The sequence below is a fragment of the Haematobia irritans genome, chromosome 3, assembly GCF_050003625.1.
Source record: "Haematobia irritans isolate KBUSLIRL chromosome 3, ASM5000362v1, whole genome shotgun sequence".
NCBI lineage: Eukaryota > Metazoa > Arthropoda > Insecta > Diptera > Muscidae > Haematobia > Haematobia irritans.
This window is the reverse complement of record NC_134399.1, coordinates 195,380,136-195,400,977: the sequence shown is the minus strand read 5'-3', so window position 1 is coordinate 195,400,977 and position 20,842 is coordinate 195,380,136. Positions and strand designations below refer to the sequence as shown.

Sequence of the window (20,842 nt, the reverse complement as noted above, 5' to 3'; positions counted from 1 at the left end):
AATTTTGGTTTCAGGAATCTAATTTTATTTCTTATTTAATTTATCACGAATGACAATTTGTTTTAAAACTTTTTAGAAATCGTAAAATTCAACTGCGAAGGGATATATCGAAGTACATGAGGCACCATGCACAGCACCCAATCGCCACATTAATCTGGTATCCACGGATATTCCCTCTCCGGTGCGCGGCAGTAGAATAAATACCATACCTAATTGCTCTTTCTAATAGCCTCTTCACAACGAACTTTTCAGAAACAAAAATTATTTGTATGGATTTTAGTTGAAATGTTTTTTTAGAGTGTATAAATGGTTTGTCGTATAATATTTTAGAAGGTACATTTTGCCAATTGGTCTTCGCCTAGAGGAAGACAAAAACTCTTGAAAGCCCCGAAAACAAAAACTACAGACTCACATAACACTTTTTAAGCTTGGCCAAGTGAAAGCATGTGAGCGAGCAATAGGCTTAGGTGGTAGCACACCATTGTAATGAGAGTTTTTTAGTGACTTCGATTGTTTTGAAATTTTTCTCCCAGAAGAGTTGTTACCATTATTATGTAGACGAATCGATGTGGTGGTGGTAAACCTCTATCATGAGGGAAGCTGGCATTTGCCTGGCTTTTGTAACAGGTTTTTTTTTTCTGAAAGTGTTTGTATAGAAAATTGCATTTGAAATTTCCTGAAATTTTCAATTTAAATTCCATACACCCCTACCAGTTAGTGTTACTACCACCACCATCACAACCACCCACATACCGAAACTGATGCAACTTGTTGCAGACAAGAAAATTGCTTAAGGTAGTTATTTATTAACCAGATAGCTGGTGTTTGTTTTCTATGTTTATTGGACTTTTCTCTTTGGCTGACTGTTTCGATGATAGCCAGAGTTTACAGGTTGTTGCTCCCGCCAAACACATCTCGGCAATGAAGTTTCGATAAAGTGTTTTAAGCCTAAAAAACTTCAGTTTTACTTACCACAACAAGATTTGCCAAAATCCAAACGCACCAATTGCACCATATAGGGTTCCAATAAATTAACATACCACCATGGTGAACGTTCTGATTTGGTCAGTGAACATGTTTCGGGTGTAAAAAAGGCCGATGTGGAACCATCAATAGCTTTTTGTGGAGCACCAGCACCATCGGTGGAAATTTGCATAGGAGCTTTACCGGCAGCAACATTTAAAACTGAAATGAAAAAAATAAAAAATGAAATTAATTTTTTAATGTAAATAAATGTTTTTTATTTAAAGATAAAATGACTTCCTATAGTTGGAATTTATTGTGAAAACAAAATTGCAAAAATTTAAGCATAAATAGTAAATAAGAAATTAACAAGTATATACGGCCGTAAGTTTGGCCAGGTCGAATTTTATCTACCCTCCACCATGGATTGCATAGAAACTTGTACTAAAGACTGTTATCCACAATCTAATTACTCGGGTTGCGGTAACATTTGCCGATGGCAAGGTATCTTAACCCTTTCACTACCGAAATAAACCTAATGTTAGAAACCTTAATTTTTCTTCTGTTTTTACTAGTACCAACAGCATGTAAAACAAAAATTGGGATCCTACCTCAATTACTTCACGACCAAATGGCCCTACGAAAAGAAGCGCTATTTGGCCTATAATATCTTTCAAAGTGTGAGAAAAAACACAAAAAGAACCCGAAAAAGTATCAGCTATAGTTTTTGTATAAATGTCCATTTACTAGAAACATACAGTAGAAAAATTGTCTCAAATTTTCATATTTTTCGTTTATTGTTAAAGAAGTCTATAAAAATGTATTTTAGTTCTCACTAATATGGAAAATATTTATAGCTTATTTAGATTAAAGCCTCTACTTTAAAATAACATCGAGAAATAAATCTAAACTAAGTGGGAAAATAGAATTTGGTGTCTTTTTCGAATGTCCTTCTAAGTGGACATCGGTAGTGAAAGGGTTAAAACTTCTTACACCGTCTTCTCAACTGTAAGTTAGTCCATACGGGGTATATGTTATACAAAAAAGGACGATTAACTACGTATATAATTCAGTTTGACAAAGTTTTCTATAGAAGTAAAATTTTGACAAATTTTCTATAGAAATAAAATTTTGACAAATTTTCTATAGAAATAAAATTTTGACAAAATTTTCTTTAAAAATAAAATTTTGACAAAATTTTCCATAGAAATAAAATCTTGGCAAAATTTTGTATAGTAATAAAATGTTGGCAAAATTTTCTATAGAAATAAAATTTTGACAACATTTTCTATGGAAATAAAATTTTGACAAAATTTTGTATAGTAATAAAATTTTTGACAAAATTTTCTATAGAAATAAAATTTTGGTCGATTTTTTTGGGGATCGGCTATATATAACTATAGAACGATATGGACCAATTTTGGCATAGTTTTTAGCGGCCATATACCAGCGCAATGTACCAAATTTCACCACGTACCAAATTTCAACCGGATCGGATGAATTTTGCTCCTCCAAGAGCTCGGGAGGTCAAATCTGGGGACCGGTTTAATTAGGAGTTATATAAATAAGATCTGTATGGATCAATTTTTGCATGGTTGTTAGAGATCATGTACTAACACCACGTACCAATTTTCAACCGGATGGGCTGAATTTTGCTCTTCCAAAGCGCTCCGGAGGTCAAATCTGGGGATAGGTTTATATGGAGGCTATATATAATTATAGACCGATATGGACCAATTCCTGTATGGTTGTTAGAGACCATATACTAACACCACGTTCCAAATATCAAGCGAATCGGATGAATTTTGCTCTTCCAAGGGGCTCCGGAGGTCAAATCTGGGGATAGGTTTATATGGAGGCTATATATAATTATGGACCGATGTGAACCAATTTTTGCACGGTTTTTAGAAACCATATACTTACACCATGTACCAAATTTCAGCCGGATCGGATAAAATTTGCTTCTCTTAGAGGCTTCGCAAGCCAAATCGGGGGATCGGTTTATATGGGGGATATATATGGACCGATGTGGACTAGTTTTTGCATGGTTGTTAGATACCATATACTAACACCATGTACCAAATATCAACCGGATCGGATGAAATTTGGTTCTCCTAGAAGCTCCGCAATTTAAATCTTGGGATCGGTTTATATGGGGGCTATACGTAAAAGTGGTCCGATGTGGCCCATTTGCAATACCATCCGACCTACATCAATAACAACAACTTCTTCCAAGTTTCAAGTCGATAGCTTGTTCCGTTCAGAATGGGTGAAGTTTACTTAAATATAGTACAGTATAGTTGAGTAAATTTTTCTTAATGTGTGTCTGCCATGAACTTCACGTAGCGCTAACGACATTTTAACAATTTTTGACTCCAATTTTTTTCTTCAAAATATGAAATTTTTTTAAGCAGCTAAAAAAATTGTATTATTTTTGAATAATATTCTTTGACACAATTTTTATACCCTTCAACACTACTGTGGTATAGGTATAATAAGTTTGTGCATTTGTATGTAACGCCAAGAAGGAAAAGTCTGAGACCCATCGTTTAGTATACCGATCGTCTTAGAATTAAATTCTGAGTCGATTTAGCGATGTCCGTCTGTCTGTCCGTATGTCTGTCTATTGATGTATTTTTGCGTGCAAAGTCCAGCTCGCTGTTTAAGTCCGATCGTCTTCAAATTTGGCATAGGGTCTTCTTTCGGCTCAAAGACGATCCCTATTGATTTTGGAAAAAACGGGTCAGATTTAGATATAGCTGCTATATATATTTATAACGGATCTGGTCATAAATGATGTATTTATCAACCGATCTGCTTCCAATTTCGTATAAACGAATATTTTGAGAGTCTCGTATATTTTGCAGAATATCGGTAACATCGGTTCAGATTCAGATACAGCTCTCATATATAGCTTTCGCCCGATTTACACTACTATGGTCCCAGAGTCCAAAGGTGTACTCCGAGTTACGTGAAATTTTGCACAAACAGTAGAATTAACATTATAAATATGCATACCGAATTTCGTTGAAATCGGTGCAGTTTTAGATATAGCTCCCATATATAGCTTTCGCCCGATTTACACTCCTATGGCACCAGAGGCCATGGACTTTTGCGAAATCTTATGCAATATACATATTTCCAATATTTTTTACTAACATTGCGGTCCATCTTGGTTATTAACCAATTTAAATTTATAGTCTAGAGAGTTTGTGAAAGTTTAAAAAATTTTGTCCAAATCGGTTCATATTTAAATATTTGTATATGGGAATATAAACCTTTATATACGTAGCTCCTAACAAATTTGAAGGTGTTCAGATGGTATCAAAAATGTTGGTATACATAGTGGTGAAGGGTATAATATAGTCGGCCCCGCCCTACTTTAGACTATCCTTACTTGTTTTGTCTTTAACATTTACTAGTAAAATGAGCCATACAGGGCGATAATTTGACTTATCACCCACATTCAAAATTTTCCAGATTTGGAGCTTTGAGCATAATATCCTTCACTATGTTCGAAATGTCAAATTGTTTCTTCCGATCCTATGGCATTATAATTCAGCTTGAATATTGGTCCATAAATGAGTCTATATAACCAAATTACCAAATACCTAAGTATGCGTTTCTTTCTTTGTAAAAACATAAGACAAACAATTATTATGGTGTAATTTCTTTGCTAACTTTAGAATTTTATGGTTTTAAGCTTAACTGATTAAACTCCATGATAAATGAGACCGAAAGTAAATTTTAAGTATTTTTCAGAGTTTCTAGTTATCTTAGGCACGTACCAAACCTAGCTTAACTCTGACGGACGGAACAAATTAAAGTTTCACTTTACAAGTGGAGAAAAGTGGAAATAATTAAAAATAATAAAACATAAAGATTTGAGAGAAATGCGACATGTCTTTGATGATAGAAGATTAGGCTCATAATTATAAACAATTTATTGTAATTGTAGAGAGAACAAGCATTATAAATTTAATGTTGGTTCTTTATGGATAATGATAATATGAAAAAAAAGCGAACACAAGACCATAATATTACATATGAATATTCAGGTTTGTGTCTTAAGTCTTTTGTATGCATAGATGAAAAGAACTCATAAGAGTTTTACTATTTCTTTCTACTGTAACACATATCTTTTGAAGCTACTTTGTCTTTCATCGCCTTTAACTGAGTTTCATATAAAAAAGTGTCATTAATTTGTTCATTAAAAACAATTTAGCATTTTGTTTTTGTTTTTTTTTTTTTTTAATTCCATAGTTGTTTGGAAAACCTTGAATGATATTCATTAGATTCTTTCCAATTACTATACGCATTCAAACAACAATATTCTAAAATGAGGACAAGCATTGTTTTATTTAATAATTCTCATAACTATTTAATTTGAACATACTAATTTAATCAAAGATCTGAGAAAATATTTTTGTAATTTTTTAACTTCAATTATTACTCAAAAGAAAAATTCCTCTTTAATTTTCGTTATAATCATATGTGAAAATTTACTCAATGTCAAAATTTTCTTAAGCTGATAATTATTTTTAATTCATTAAACCTTGTTGGATGGTATTTTTAAATTATATAATATATGTGAATGGCCTTCTGCGAAGGGAAACGTTTATATTTCACTTATGATTTCAAATGAGCCTTAATAATTGTCTAAGTAATTTTTGTAATTTTTATACAAATAACATCTAGCAACTTATATATAAAACAATTCTATGATAAATTTAGATTTATGTCTCGAGCAACAGTTTGTTATATTAGAGAGTATAAAAAAATTTTACTAAAAAGAGGTAGTAAAAACAATAGCACTAAAAAAGTAAATCCATCAAAAAGAAAAATGTGGGCTAATTTTAGACAATTTTAGCTTAAATGAATTACAAACGTAATTTTGTTCAAATTTTCTAGTTTGAAGAAAGAGTTGGAGTTTAAAATTGCAAAAATGCTTTTAGCAGCACAAGAAGCTCAAAAGGGACGTATTTGTGGAAAACACAAAAATTAAGAATTTAGAAATTCTTTATGATCATTTATGTATAATTTTTCCTCTTTCTTAATTCATTTATGGACCAAAATTCAACGCTGAAAATGCACATCTAAGGATCGATTTATATAAAGGCTATATATGATCATGTACTGATATGAACTATAGGAGATATATCTAGTTATGAACCAATTTAAAGATGAATACCTAAATAACGTACAAATTTGTGGCGGATCAGGTGGAAAACCCTTCAGGAAACTCATGAAGTCTCATGATTTGGCTTCTGGTCTATATGAAGCTTATATGTAGTTGGAAATAGTCAATTTTCAATGCCCGGCGTCAAGCATATGTCTCAAATTTTAAAAAGATTCACGTCCTAATAATAGGAATATAATTTTTGCGAAGCATAGAACACAAAGATTTTTTACTTCAGAAAAAGTCAATAAACTTGAAACATGAAACATTCAAGTCAATAAACTTGAAACATTGAAACATGAGATAATCTTTACTTGAAGCCGAGTTTTAAATTGGCGTTTTTGATTGCAGTGAATATGCTAACGAAGGTAACAAATGAGAAAATTATACTGAAAAAGAGCTTGCCCATTTCCAAAGATTTTGTCTTCACACTAATGATTTTGATATTGATTTCGCACTGAAGAAGCGGAGAATTGAAGTAAGGATACCATTAACCCTCTAATGCCCACATTAAATATTCAAAGTTAACGATACAAAAGCAAGAAAAATTTATATGGTTAAATTCAGTATATGCTGCAAAGCCTCATTAACAGTTCTAACTAAGTTTTCTTTTTATTTTACCCACTTTTGTTGTCTTAAGGCGTGTTTTACTAAAAGCTTCCTGATTTAATGAAGACCGCCTAAAGGCGGGATTGGGCATTAGAGGGTTAAGACATAATTTTAAATTTGTTCTCCTAGTATGAAGGAATGTATCCTTTTTAATTTTTTTTTTGCATGTGCTATCAAAAGTACTAAAAGACATATCGTATTTTTAACGCTTTTTTTGCTTTGCAAGATACAAAAAGTTTAGAAACGATTTTATTAATTGTGAACAATTTTTCAAAGTTTACCTTAACCATTAAACGCACAAGCAATGTTGCCAGTATTGGGGATTATTCCCTAAATTGGGGATATTTTTTCGTGATTGGGCACGACATTTTTGAGTTGGGGATTTGGTGATTCGGTGGGGAAATTCCATAAATTTGCGGATTTTCGTGGGTATTTTTTCGTGAAATAGGTTTAATCTTTTTTAACAAAGTTTTATTTCTATAGACAATTTTGCCAAAATTGTATTTCTATAGAAAATTTTGTCAAAATTCTATTTCTATAGAAATTTTTGTTAAAATTTTATTTCTATAGAAAATTTTATTTCGATAGAAAATTTTGTAAAAATTTTATTCCTATAGAAAATTTTGTCAAAATTTTATTCCTATAGAAATTTTTTTTTAAATTTTTATTTCTATAGAAAATTTTGTCAACATTTTATTTTTGTAGAAAATTTTGTCAAAATTTTATTTCTATATAGAAAATTTTTGTCAAAATTTTATTTTTTTAGAAGATTTTATCAAAATTTTATTTTTATAGAAAATTTTGTCAACATTTTATTTCTATATAAAATTTTGTCAAAATTTTATTTTTTAGAAATTTTTGTCAAAATTTTATTTTTTTAGAAATTTTTGTCAAACTTTTATTTCTATATAGAAATTTTTTGTCAAAATTTTATTTTTTTAGAAGATTTTATCAAAATTTTATTTCTATAGAAAATTTTGTCAACATTTTATTTCTATAGAAAGTTTTGTCAACATTTTATTTCTATAGAAATTTTTGTCAAAATTTTATTTCTATATAGAATTTTTTTTTTTTTTTTTTTTTTTTTTGATTTATTTGGTTTCTTATTCGATCTTTTTCTGTTTTAATAAAAATGCTTTATTTTGTCAAGCTTGAGATCTGTTTTGTTTTTATTCTTTTCAATTCATCCGTCCTAATATTTCGCAATTTTCTTTGAATTGCTTCATCAGAGGTGTATGATCTATAAACATTTGTTATTAATTGATTAATTAATATTATAACAAATGTTTATAGATCATACACCTCTGATGAAGCAATTCAAAGAAAATTGCGAAATATTAGGACGGATGAATTGAAAAGAATAAAAACAAAACAGATCTCAAGCTTGACAAAATAAAGCATTTTTATTAGAAAATTTTTCACAAAATTTTATTTTTTAGAAGATTTTGCCAATTTATAGAAAATTTTGTCAACATTTTATTTCTATAGAAAATTTTGTCAAAATTTTATTTCTATCGAAAATTTTCTTAAAATTTTATTTCTATAGGAAGTTTTGTCAAAATTTTATTTCTATCGAAAATTTTCTTAAAATTTTATTTCTATAGGAAGTTTTGTCAAAATTTTATTTTTATAGAAAATTTTGTTAAAATTTTTTTACTATAGAAAATTTTGTCAACATTTTATTTATATAGAAACTTTTGTTAAAATTTTATTTCTATTGAAATTTTTGTCAACATTTTATTTCTAACATATATAGAAAATTTTGTAAAAATTTTATTTTTGTAGAAAGTTTTGTCAAAATTTTATTTCTATAGAAATTTTTGCTAAAATTTTATTTCTATATAGAACATTTTTCTCAAAATTTTATTTTTTTAGAAGATTTTGTCAACATTTTATTTTTATAGAAAATTTTGTCAAAATTTTATTTCTATAGAAAGTTTTGTCAAAATTTTATTTCTATCGAAAATTTTCTTAAAATTTTATTTCTATAGGAAGCTTTGTCAAAAGTTTATTTCTATAGAAAATGTTGTCAAAATTTTATTTCCAAAAAAATGTTGTTAAAATTTTATTTCTATAGAAAATTTTGTTAAAATTTTATTTCTATAGAAATTTTTGTCAATAAAGGGTGATACGGTCAAAATTTGGTCAATATTAACTTGACGTATTTCTTTCAATTTTGCATTTAAAAAACCTGAACACCCCTCATTTTGAAGGTGTGTGTGTAGAATGTTGCTCCTATTTTGATTTTGGAATTCACTCTTCAGTTGTCAAAATGCCGTCCAAGCAAGAAGAGCAGCGTATCAAAATTTTGCTCGCGCATCGTGAAAATCCGAGCTACTCGCACGCAAAGCTGGCAAAATCGCTAAAAGTTGCCAAATCAACCGTTACAAATGTAATTAAAGTATTTGGGGAACGTTTGTCGACAGCCAGGAAGTCTGGATCAGGGGGAAAACCAAAACCGGAAGCCGCTGAGACGACAAAGAGAGTTGCCGGTAGTTTCAAGCGAAACCCTAACCTCTCTCTCCGAGATGCCGCAAATAAGCTGGGTGTATCGTCTACAACCGTGCTTCGAGCCAAAAAACGAGCCGGACTATCGACTTACAAGAAGGTAGTGACTCCAAATCGCGATGATAAACAAAATACGACGGCCAAAGCGCGATCCCGGAGGCTGTTCACGACGATGCTGACGAAGTTTGACTGCGTGGTAATGGACGACGAAACCTACGTCAAAGCCGACTACAAGCAGCTTCCGGGACAGGAGTTTTATACGGCAAAAGGAAGGGAAAAGGTAGCAGATATTTTAAAGCACATAAAACTGTCAAAGTTCGCAAAGAAATATCAGGTTTGGCAAGCCATCTGTACCTGTGGCTTGAAAAGCAGCATTTTCATAGCTTCCGGGACTGTCAACCAAGAAATTTACGTGAAAGAGTGTTTGAATAAACGTCTGCTGCCTTTCCTGAAGAAACACGGTTTTTCCGTACTGTTTTGGCCGGATTTGGCATCTTGCCATTACGGTAAAAAGGCCAGGAGTGGTACGCCGCCAACAAGGTGCAGGTGGTTCCCAAGGACAAGAACCCTCCCAACACGCCAGAGCTCCGCCCAATTGAGAAATACTGGACTATTGTCAAGCGGAACCTAAAGAAGACCAAAAAACTGCTAAGGACGAGCAGCAGTTCAAGGCAAACTGGCTTTCTGCGGCGAAGAAGGTGGACAAGGTGGCTGTACAAAATCTGATGGCAGGTGTCAAGCGTGAGGCCCGGCAATTCGGATTTGGAAAAGCGAAAGCCTAACTGAATATTTTTCCTGAATTTTATACTAATTGAACTTGAAAAAGAAATTTAATTTGATTTTTTAAATAAACGATTTCACCGATTTACACGCGTTTTCCCTTGTCCAAATTTTGACCGTATCACCCTTTATTTTATTTCTATAGAAAATTTTGTCAACATTTTATTTCTTTACAAAATTTTTGTCAAAATTTTATTTCTATAGAAAATTTTGTCAACATTTTATTTCTTTACAAAATTTTGTCAACATTTTATTTTTGTAGAAAATTTTGTCAAAATTTTATTTCTATATCAAAATTTTATTTCTATCGAAAATTTTCTTAAAATTTTATTTCTATAGGAAGTTTTGTCAAAATTTTATTTCCAAAAAAAAAATGTTGTTAAATTTTTATTTCTATTGAAATTTTTGTTAAAATTTTATTTCTATAGAAATTTTTGTCAACATTTTATTTCTATATAGAAAATTTTGTCAAAATTTTATTTTTGTAGAAATTTTTGTCAAAATTTTATTTTTGTAGAAATTTTTGTCAAAATTTTATTTCTATAGAAAATTTTGTCAACATTTTTTTATACAAAATTTTGTCAAAAGTTTATTTTTATAGACATTTTTGCAAAATTCTATTTCTGTAAAAAGTTTTGTCAAAATTTTATTTCTATCGAAAACTTTCTTAAAATTTTATTTCTATAGGGAACTTTATCAAAAGTTTATTTCTATAGAAAATGTTGTCAAAATTTTATTTCCAAAAAAATGTTGTTAAAATTTTATTTCCATAGAAAATTTTGTTAAAATTTTATTTCTATAGATATTTTTGTCAAAATTTTATTTCTATATAGAAAATTTTTTCAAATTTTTTTTTTGTAGAAATTTTTGTCAAAATTTTATTTTTGTAGAAATTTTTGTCAAAATGTTATTTCTATAGAAAATTTCTATCGAAAACTTTCTTAAAATTTTATTTCTATTGGAAGTTTTGGCAAAATTTTATTTCTATCGAAAATTTTCTTAAAATTTTATGTCTATAGGAAGCTTTATCAAAAGTTTATTTCTATAGAAAATGTTGTCAAAATTTTATTTCCAAAAAAATGTTGTTAAAATTTTATTTCCATAGAAAATTTTGTTAAAATTTTATTTCTATACAAATTTTTGTCAACATTTTATTTCTATATAGAAAATTTTGTCAAAATTTTGTTTTTGTAGAAATTTTTGTCAAAATTTTATTTTTGTAGAAAATTTTGTCAACATTTTTTTATACAAAATTTTGTCAACATTATATTTTTGTAGAAAATTTTGTCAAAATTTTATTTCTATAGACATTTTTGTCAAAATTTTATTTCTATAGACATTTTTGTCAACATTTTATTTCTATAGAAAATTTTGTCAAAATTTTATTTCTATCGAAAACTTTCTTATAATTTTATTTCTATTGGAAGTTTTGGCAAAATTTTATTTCTATAGAAAATTTTGTCAAAATTATATTTCTATATAGAAGTTTTTGTGTCAATTTTTTTTTTCAAAAATTTGATGGGGATTTTTGAGAGGAGTTTAAATTTAAATTGGGGATTTTTAGGGACGAAAACATCCTGTGGACAAGAGCCAGAAAAATACTGACAACACTGTGCACAAGATCATCGATTCCTCAAAAAAAAAAAACATATAATAAACAAAAAGGTAAATAAAGAACATCTGCATACCACATTTTTTTCAAAAAACCAAAAAAAAAATATATGTGTTTATTTATTTTTTTTTGAAGAAATATTGATGGTATATTAAAAGTATAGTGCCCATTTAACTAAGTTTTTCTTTACAAAAAAAAAAATGATTTTAGTAGAAAATACAGAATAGGGACATTTATACACTACACAGTTTTTTTCATCTTTAGAAATTTTTGTTAAAATTTTATTTCTATATAGAAAATTTTTGTTAAAATTTTATTTCTATAGAAAATTTTGTAAACATTTTATTTCTAGAGAAAATGTTGTCAAAATTTTATTAATATAGAAAATTTTGTCAACATTTTATTGCTATATAGATTTTTTTTTCAAGAAAAATTGTCAAAATGTTATGGGGATTTTTGTGAGGAATTTAAATTTAAATTGGGGATTCTTGGGGACGAAAACATCCTAATTTGGGAACAAGAGACAGAAAAATACTGGCAACACTGTGCACAAGAACATCGATTCCTGAGAAAAAAAAATACATAATAAACAAACAAAATATGAAATAAATAAAGAACATCTGCATACCACTTTTTTTTTCAAAAAAATGTATGTGTTTCTTTTTTTTTTTTTGTAAAAATAGTGTCGGTATCTTAAAAGTATAGAGCGCATTAAATTAAGTTTTTATTTATAAAAAAAATGATTTTATTATTAACCTTCCAATCTGTGTTTTTTTGAATTTTTCAAAAATTGATTTTTAATGTTGACTGCAGATTACTCAGGAGTACAACAAATTTTCGGTAAAAAACTATTTTTACAAAAAGCGGTATGATATATTAAATGCAACAAACTTGATTCCATAGAATTAGGTCAAAATTGTACGATGTAAGAATTTTTTTCTGGTGGTATCTTAAAAGATGCAGTGCTTATTTAAGGGTTAACTATAAGGAAAAAAAACCTTTATATCAGAAAAATACGTATTCTAGCTAACCAGAATTTATATTCGTATATTAAGAACAAGAAATTTTCGACCTCAAGACAATAGTTTTCCGTGTAGTATAGGATTTAAAATTGCCGCTAACCCTTTAGAAAATTTTAAGAAAATATCATTTTTACAGGTAAATATATGCCACCTTTAATTCTATATGAATTGAAATTTATCAGGGGCCGCATTCATGTTGGCAGTCACAATTCATTCTGACACATATTCACTCACATGCTTAAGCACTGACGACAAGCAAATCACAGTCATAAGAAGCCGGCCATAGAATTCCATTACTTATGCAGGTTATCTTAGTCGCTTTTTTTTACACTTTTTGAGAGCTGTATTACAATTTTCTTCGCTTCTTTGTTCAAATGCTCTAACTACTATCGTAAATATAAATGAAAATGAAAGAAGAACAAAAAACATTGATGCCAGTATAGATAATAGCATCAAACAAAAACCTCACCTCACTGAAAATGTAACAAAATCGGAAAAGAAAAAAACGAAGGAAATTCTCCTATTTTTTTTTGTTCAACTATTTATGGCAGAGGCTTGCACATCTGATCTTATTTTTTATGGTTTTGCTTAAAAAATTTTCAAGCGCCTCAACTCCACACCACATGTGGTGCTATTTACTATAGATTGACTAGGGTTAGATAAGAATAAGAACATAAAAAGAACTATTCCATTATTTTATTACCACCTTTTGGTTTGGTTGAATAAAACCCCTTTAGTGGAGGGAACTCGTTAGAATGGCACTGTCAATGGGAGCCCCAGCTCCTCTTGGTGAGACAACAAGTGCTATTGTTAAATTGGAAACCTCCTGGTATTATAACTACCTGGAGGAGGATAAGGTTTATGGTGATTATGACTAGGGGGATTATTATTATGGTTTATGATCTTGGGGTAAATGGTACTGGTGAGCTGGTATTATTGTATTCACATTAGAGATTTATTAAGTTATTACTGGCATCACGTGGCTATGATGAGTTATTGCACTTTTTCTTCATTACTGTTTTCTTTCTTTTTGTGCAGTTTGTATGCTGTTTTTTAATTTTATGGTAACATTCATAGTTCTAGCAAAAAAAAAACTTGGTAAAGAATGTTTATAGAACCGTCTCCATTAGTTTCCTATATTTTTTTTAAATAATTATATTATGAGTTTTTGTGCTTTAGTTTTGCATTTAGAATTTTCTCCTTCACTTGAGCTTTTTCGAGAGTTTTGGTTTTGTAATTGTATTTTTAACATTTCATTGTTTTTTGTTTATGAAACTTTTAAGGAGTTAAAGAAAAGGTTTAAAAAATTATAATAGACTACTGGCTATTTAAAACCTAGATTTTTATACCCCAGTCATAGAATTGTGGTATAGGTTAGATTATGTATAGTGGCAGCCCTACATGTTTTTATTACTCACTTAGACTATTCATTGTTATACCACAGTTCATTAACAAGGGACCTCTTTTTTATGGGCGAGTGTGAAAGGCGTTTCACATTACAGTGAAACCACTTAGAGAAGTATTGATACACTCAAAAATGCCAACCGGCATTACTGAGGGAGGATAATCTACACCGAAAGAAATCTCTTCGTTAATTTTACGAAGACTTCTTCATTAACTATTCTTCGTGAATTCTTCATTAAAACAACGAAATTTTCATAAATTTTCGTAAATTTTCCGAAGAACATTTTCAAACTATACGAAACGTCTACGAAATATTCTACATTAATTTTTCTTCGTAAAAAGCTCGTACTTTTAACGAAACTTTCTTCAAATTAAATGATTTTTTGTGAGGAATTTTTTATATTACGAAAATTTCTGCGTTAGAATTTCTTCATAAAAAGTACAAAATATTTTCTTTAAAATAACGAAGAAGTTTAATTGAAGTTGTAAAATTTCCTTTCGCAACATAAAATTGACTTTGATAATGTGCTTGAGTGTATTCCTTTATACTATTTTTTATGCATGTTTATGGAACTTCTCATTTGGGTGATAGCATGCCATGAATAAAAGTAAATTAATAAAAGTAAAAATTATTCAAAAACTTAAGATGTAAAGTAGTGATGACATTTTTCAAAATTGTTACTACAACCAAATGCACTATATTTTTTTCTATGAGATCGAACAGTTTTCAAAAAAATAAATTCGAAAGTTTTTCACAAAAAGTACGAACCATTTTCATAAAAAGAACGAACATGTTTCATAAAAAGTACGAAAACGACTTTTTTTTCTTACTAACTACGAAAAATTTGGAAGAACTCTTCTTCGTAAAAAGTACGAAATATTTCGTACTTTTAATGAAAAGTTTCTTTGGTTGTAAAACAATGACAGACTTCGTACTTTTAATGAAATTGTTCGTTATTTTTACGAAGAGAATTCTTTCGATGTACCTCTGAGATGGGATGGGGATATATTAACTTTGTCATTCCGTTTGTAACACATCGAAATATTGCTCTAAGACCCCATAAAGTATATATATTCTGGGTCGTGGTGAAATTCTGAGTCGATCTAAGCATGTCCGTCTGTCCGTCTGTCCGGCTGTCCGTCCGTCTGTGGAAATCACGCTAACTTCCGAACGAAACAAGCTATCGACTTGAAACTTGGCACAAGTAGTTGTTATTGATGTAGGTCGGATGGTATTGAAAATGGGCCATATCGGACCACGTTTACGTATAGCCCCCATATAAACCGATCCCCAAATTTGGCTTGGGGAGCCTCCCGGAGCAGCAAAATTCATCCGATCCGGTTGAAATTTGGTACGTAGTCTTAGTATACGGTCTCTAACAACCATGCAAAAATTGGTCCATATCGGTCCATAATTATATATAGCCCCCATATAAACCGATCCCCAGATTTGACCTCCGGAGCCTCTTGGAGGGGCAAAATTCATCCGATCCGATTGAAATTTGGTAAGTGATGTTTGTATATGGTCTCTAACAACCATGCAAAAATTGGTCCATATCGGTCCATAATTATATATAGCCCCCATATAAACCGATCCCCAGATTTGACCTCCGGAGACTTTTGGAGGGCAAAATTCATCCGATCTGGTTGAAATTTGGTACCTGATGTTAGTATACGGCCTCTAACAACCATGCAAAAATTGGTCCATATCGGTCCATAATTATATATAGCTCCCATATAAACCGATCCCCAGATTTGACCACCGGAGCCTCTTGGAGGAGCAAAATTCATCCGATCCGGTTGAAATTTAGTACGTGGTCTTAGTATACGGTTTTTAACAACCATGCAAAAATTGGTCCATATCGGTCCATAATTATATATAGCCCCCATATAAACCGATCCCCAGATTTGACCTCCGGAGCCTCTTGGAGGGGCAAAATTCATCCGATCCGGTTGAAATTTGGTACCTGATGTTAGTTTACGGCCTCTAATAACCATGCAAAAATTGGTCCATATCGGTCCATAATTATATATAGCCCCCATATAAACCGATCCCCAGATTTGACCTCCGGAGCTTCTTGGAAGAGCAAAATTCATCCGATCCAGTTGAAATTTGGTACATGGTGTTAGTATATGGTCTCTAACAACCATGCAAAAATTGGTCCATATCGGTCCATAATTATATATAGTTCCCATATAAACCGTCCCCAGATTTGACATCCGGAACCTCTTGGAGGAGCAAAAGTCTCCCGAAGTTTTACGATACCTTGCCATCGGCAAGTGTTATCGCAACCCAAGTAATTCGATTGTGGATGACAGCCTTTAGTAGAAGTTCCTACGCAATCCATGGTGGAGTGTACATAAGATTCGGCCTGGCCGAACTTACGGCCGTATATACTTGTTGAAGTTCAGTTTCTATAGAAGCTTCATATATAAAGGCAACAAAAGAAAGGTGTTTTGCATCGCATCGTTACTGGTGGTAAAAAGTGGATGCACTGCGACTATCCCAAGCGAAAAAAAATCATATGATTACCCCGATCATGTCTCAACATCGATGGCAAAGCCGAATATCCATGGAAAGGAGCTTATTATGCTGTGTATTTGGTGGGAAATGATTAAAAGAGCTTTGTATCGAACTGAATTGATGCGTTGAGCTACATACGGAAATTAATTTCTATAGAGAATTTTTTAGAATTTGCATTTCTATTTTTTCGAAATTTTATATCTATAGAAAATCTTGTCAAAACTATATTTCTATAGAAAATTTTGACAAAATTGTATTTCTATAGAAAACTTTAACAAAATTTACGCTCTGTAAAAAATTTTGTTAAAATTTTATTTTATAGAAAATTTTGTCAAAATTTTATTTTATAGAAAATTTTGTCAAAATTTTATTTCTGTGGGGAATTTGTATTTCTATAGAAAATTTTAACAAAAGCTTATTTCTATAGAAAATTTTAACAAACCTTACGCTCTGTAGAAAATGTTGTCAAAATTTTATTTCTAATTTTTTTCGAAATTTTATTTCTATAGAAAATCGTCTCCAAATTTTATTTTATAGAAAATTTTGTCAAAATTTTATTTCTGAGGGTAATTTTGTCAAAATTTTATTTCCATAGAAAAATTTTTCAAATTTTGTCAAAATTTTATATCTATAGAAAAGTTTGTAAAAATTTTATTTCTATAGAAAAATTTGTCAAAATTTTATTTCTATAGAAAATTTTGTCAACATTTTATTTCTGTGGGAATTTTGTCAAAATTTTATTTCTTTTGAAAATTTTGTCAACATTTTCCATAGAAAATTGTAACAAAATTTAATTTCTTAGAAAATGTTGTAAAAATTTTATTTCTATAGCAAATATTGTCAAAATTTTATTTCTATAGAAAATTTTATTGCCATAGAGAATTTTAACAAAATTTTATTTCTATAAAAATTTTTGTCAAAATTTTAGTTCTATAGATAATTTTGTCAAAATTAAATTTCTATAGATAATTTTGTCAAAATTTAATTTCTATAGAAAATTTTGTCAAAATTTTATTTCTTTAGAAAATTTTGTCAAAATTTCATTTCTATAGAAACTCTTGTCAAAACTATAGTTCTATAGAAAATTTTGTCAACATTGTATTTCTATAGAAAATTTTAACAAAATTTACGCTCTGTAGAAAATTTTGTTAAAATTTTATTTTATGGAAAATTTTGTCAAAATTTTATTTCTATACAAAATTTTGTCAAAATTTTATTTTATAGAAAATTTTGTCAAAAATTTATTTCTGTGGAGAATTTTGTCAAAATTTTATTTCCATAGAAAAATTTATCAAATTTTGTCAAAATTTTCTATAGAACATTTTAACAAAATTTACGCTCTGTAGAAAATTTTGGCAAAATTTTATTTCTATATAATTTTTTTCGAAATTTTATTTCTATAGAAAATCGTCTCAAAATTTTATTTTATAGAAAATTTTGTCAAAATTTTATTTCTGAGGGGATTTTTGTCAAAATTTTATTTCCATAGAAAAATTTATCAAATTTTGTCAAAATTTTATATCTATAGAAAAGTTTGTAAAAATTCTATTTCTATAGAAAAATTTGTCAACATTTTATTTCTATAGAAAATTTTGTCAAAATTTTATTTCTATAGAAAATTTTGTCAACATTTTATTTCTATAGAAAATGTTGTCAACATTTTATTTCTATAGAAAATTTTAACAAAATTTTATTGCTATAGAAAATTTTAACAAAATTTTATTGCTATAGAAATTTTGACAGTGGCATAGGAAAAGAGATATGTTTGTTTCGAGTTTATTTCGGCATAAGCCGGCTATCAATGTAAAACCTTTTTTCGGAGGGTTCAAGTGTGGTTTTTGTTGGGTTTAATAAACTGCCTGAATTTATTCTGATAATTGGTTGATAGTTTTGCTGCAAGTAGAGGATGCTGATGAGGAATGTGGTAATTCCGAAACGTGCGTCCATCCAACCATCTTGCAGTCTATAGGGCTTTGCCCAAATAAATTTGACAAACATTCTTTTCCTCTGTTGGTTAAGCTACTCTTGTAGTTTAGTCAATGTATGGTTTTAAGCTGAAATAATAAAAAAAAACAACAAAATTTTATTTCTATAAAAATTTTTCTCAAAATTTTAGTTGTATAGATAATTTTGTCAAAATTTAATTTCTATGGGAAATTTTGTCAAAATTTTATTTCTATAGAAAATTATGTCAAAATTTTATTTCTAAAGAAAAAATTGTCAAAATTTTATTTCTATAGAAAACTTTGTCAAAATTTTAGTTCTATAGAAAATTTTGTCAATATTTTATTTCTATAAAAAATTTTGTAAAAATTTTATTTCTATAGAAAATTTTGTCAAAATTTTATTTCTGTGGGGAATTTTGTCAAAATTTTATTTCCATAGAAAAATTTATCAAATTTTATCAAAATTTTATTTCTATAGAAAATTTTGTCAAAATTTTATTTCTATAGAACATTTTGTCAAAATTTTATTTCTATAGAAAATTTTCTGAAAATTTTATTTCTATAGAAAATTTCGTCAAAATTTTATTTCTATAGAAAATTTCGTCAAAATTTTATTTCTTTTGAAAATTTTGTAAAAATTTTATTTCTATAGAAAATTTTGTCAAAATTTTATTTCTTTAAAAAATGTTGTCAAAATTTTATTTCTGTAGGGAATTTTGTCAAAATTTTATTTCCATAGAAAAATTTATCAAATTTTATCAAAATTTTATTTCTTTTGAAAATTTTGTAAAAATTTTATTTCTTTTGAAAATTTTGTAAAATTTTATTTCTATAGAAAATTTTGTCAAAATTTTATTTCTTTAAAAAAAATTAACAAATTTTTATTTCTCTATTGAACACAATTGATGCATTTGAACCGAGCGTGATAAACGGTCACAACATTTGGAAAGGTATGACAAGGTGATTTTACGGCACAATAACGCTCAGCCACATGTTGCAAATCCCGTAAAAACTTATTTGGAAACACTCAAATAGGAAGCCCGCTGTATAGGCTTGACATTGCATAATGGCTACCGATGGACAATACTTCTGTTGCAATTTTTTTCGGAAAAAAAAATTCACAAACATTTTAAAAAAATCCACATAATTAATTTGCGCTCAGTTTGTCTGTACAATGAAAAAAATATTGTCGTGAGACCAAAAATTTCATATCCTTAAAATACGAATGCTAATTTTACCTAAATTTAAAAGCGAATTGTATCTTAACCCTCTAATGCCCCTTTTTTTTGCTATCTGATAAAATAGTTTAGGTTTACCACACAAAAGCCAGATAACGAAACAAGCAAAATCAATAAGGTAAAATTCAGTGTATTCTGCAAAGTCTCTTGTAGACTTTTGACTAAGTTTCGCTCTTATTTTACACATTTTTGTTGTCCTTAAGTATGTCTCACTATAAGCGTAGACCGCCTAAAGGCGGGATTGGGCATTAGAGGGTTAAGTGTTAATCAATACCTGAATCACTACTGCAAAAACAAAGTCTTTGGAACCGGAAATGTTTTGTTTTTTTTTTTTCATTGTAATAGCAGACAGCTACCATTCTTACCCCAATACAAGTTACATTGGAAATTTGTCACAGAATTCGTTTGAGAAAATACCGTTTAAAGAAGATACTGCATCATCATTTACAAATTTTCCTAAATTCCAAATAATTCGAATTTACACAGCTTATAAAATTTTTATTTTTTAAAGCGGTTGGATTCTAAAATTACAAGGTTGTGCTGAGCCACGGCCACACTATGGGTGAGCTTAGAAAGCCATCAAATCTGATTGCTTTAGCAATTTTATGGGAAATGTCAAAGCAGACTCTAATTAAACTCTCATTAGCTGAAACAAAAGACTTAAGACACAAACTTCGTTTTTCATCAATAACCACTCGAAAGCCCCCTAACCAAAAAGCTACCCATTCATAAGAATATCTAACAAATCTAAGATCATTTCATCAGCCCAAACTCTAAAGCCATAAATTTTTATGAAATTTACAAAGCAAAACAATTTTGTCTTCTCTTAGGCCATTAGACACCTTGATTGTAATAATAATGATTTATTTGGAAATAATGGAATATATGTAAATATGACTAAGCATTTGTGAGATAGTTTTTTTCCAGAAGGCATGAAAGAGTCATTCATGAGCTTAAAAGGGGGCAATTATAGCTATTATCTTTCATTTGGCCTAATAGTAAAATTCCATACATACAAATTTGGAATTTCTATGATTAAATATCTGAGAACTCTTGC

General features: G+C 29.2%; 1 protein-coding gene across 4 annotated transcripts in view; it reads right to left on the bottom strand.

The window, feature by feature from the left end:
- The window catches only part of LOC142230616 (uncharacterized), a 158,044-nt gene that overhangs the window by 22,807 nt on the left and 114,395 nt on the right, over positions 1 to 20,842 (bottom strand). For all 4 annotated transcript variants that reach the window (XR_012720752.1, XM_075301251.1, XM_075301250.1 and 1 more), the window contains exon 3: positions 973 to 1,185. Coding sequence is in view for 3 of the 4 variants with exons in the window: in XM_075301251.1 (XP_075157366.1) it covers positions 973 to 1,185 (213 nt within the window). In the remaining variant the exon portion in view is untranslated. The remainder of the gene's footprint in view (positions 1 to 972; positions 1,186 to 20,842) is intronic.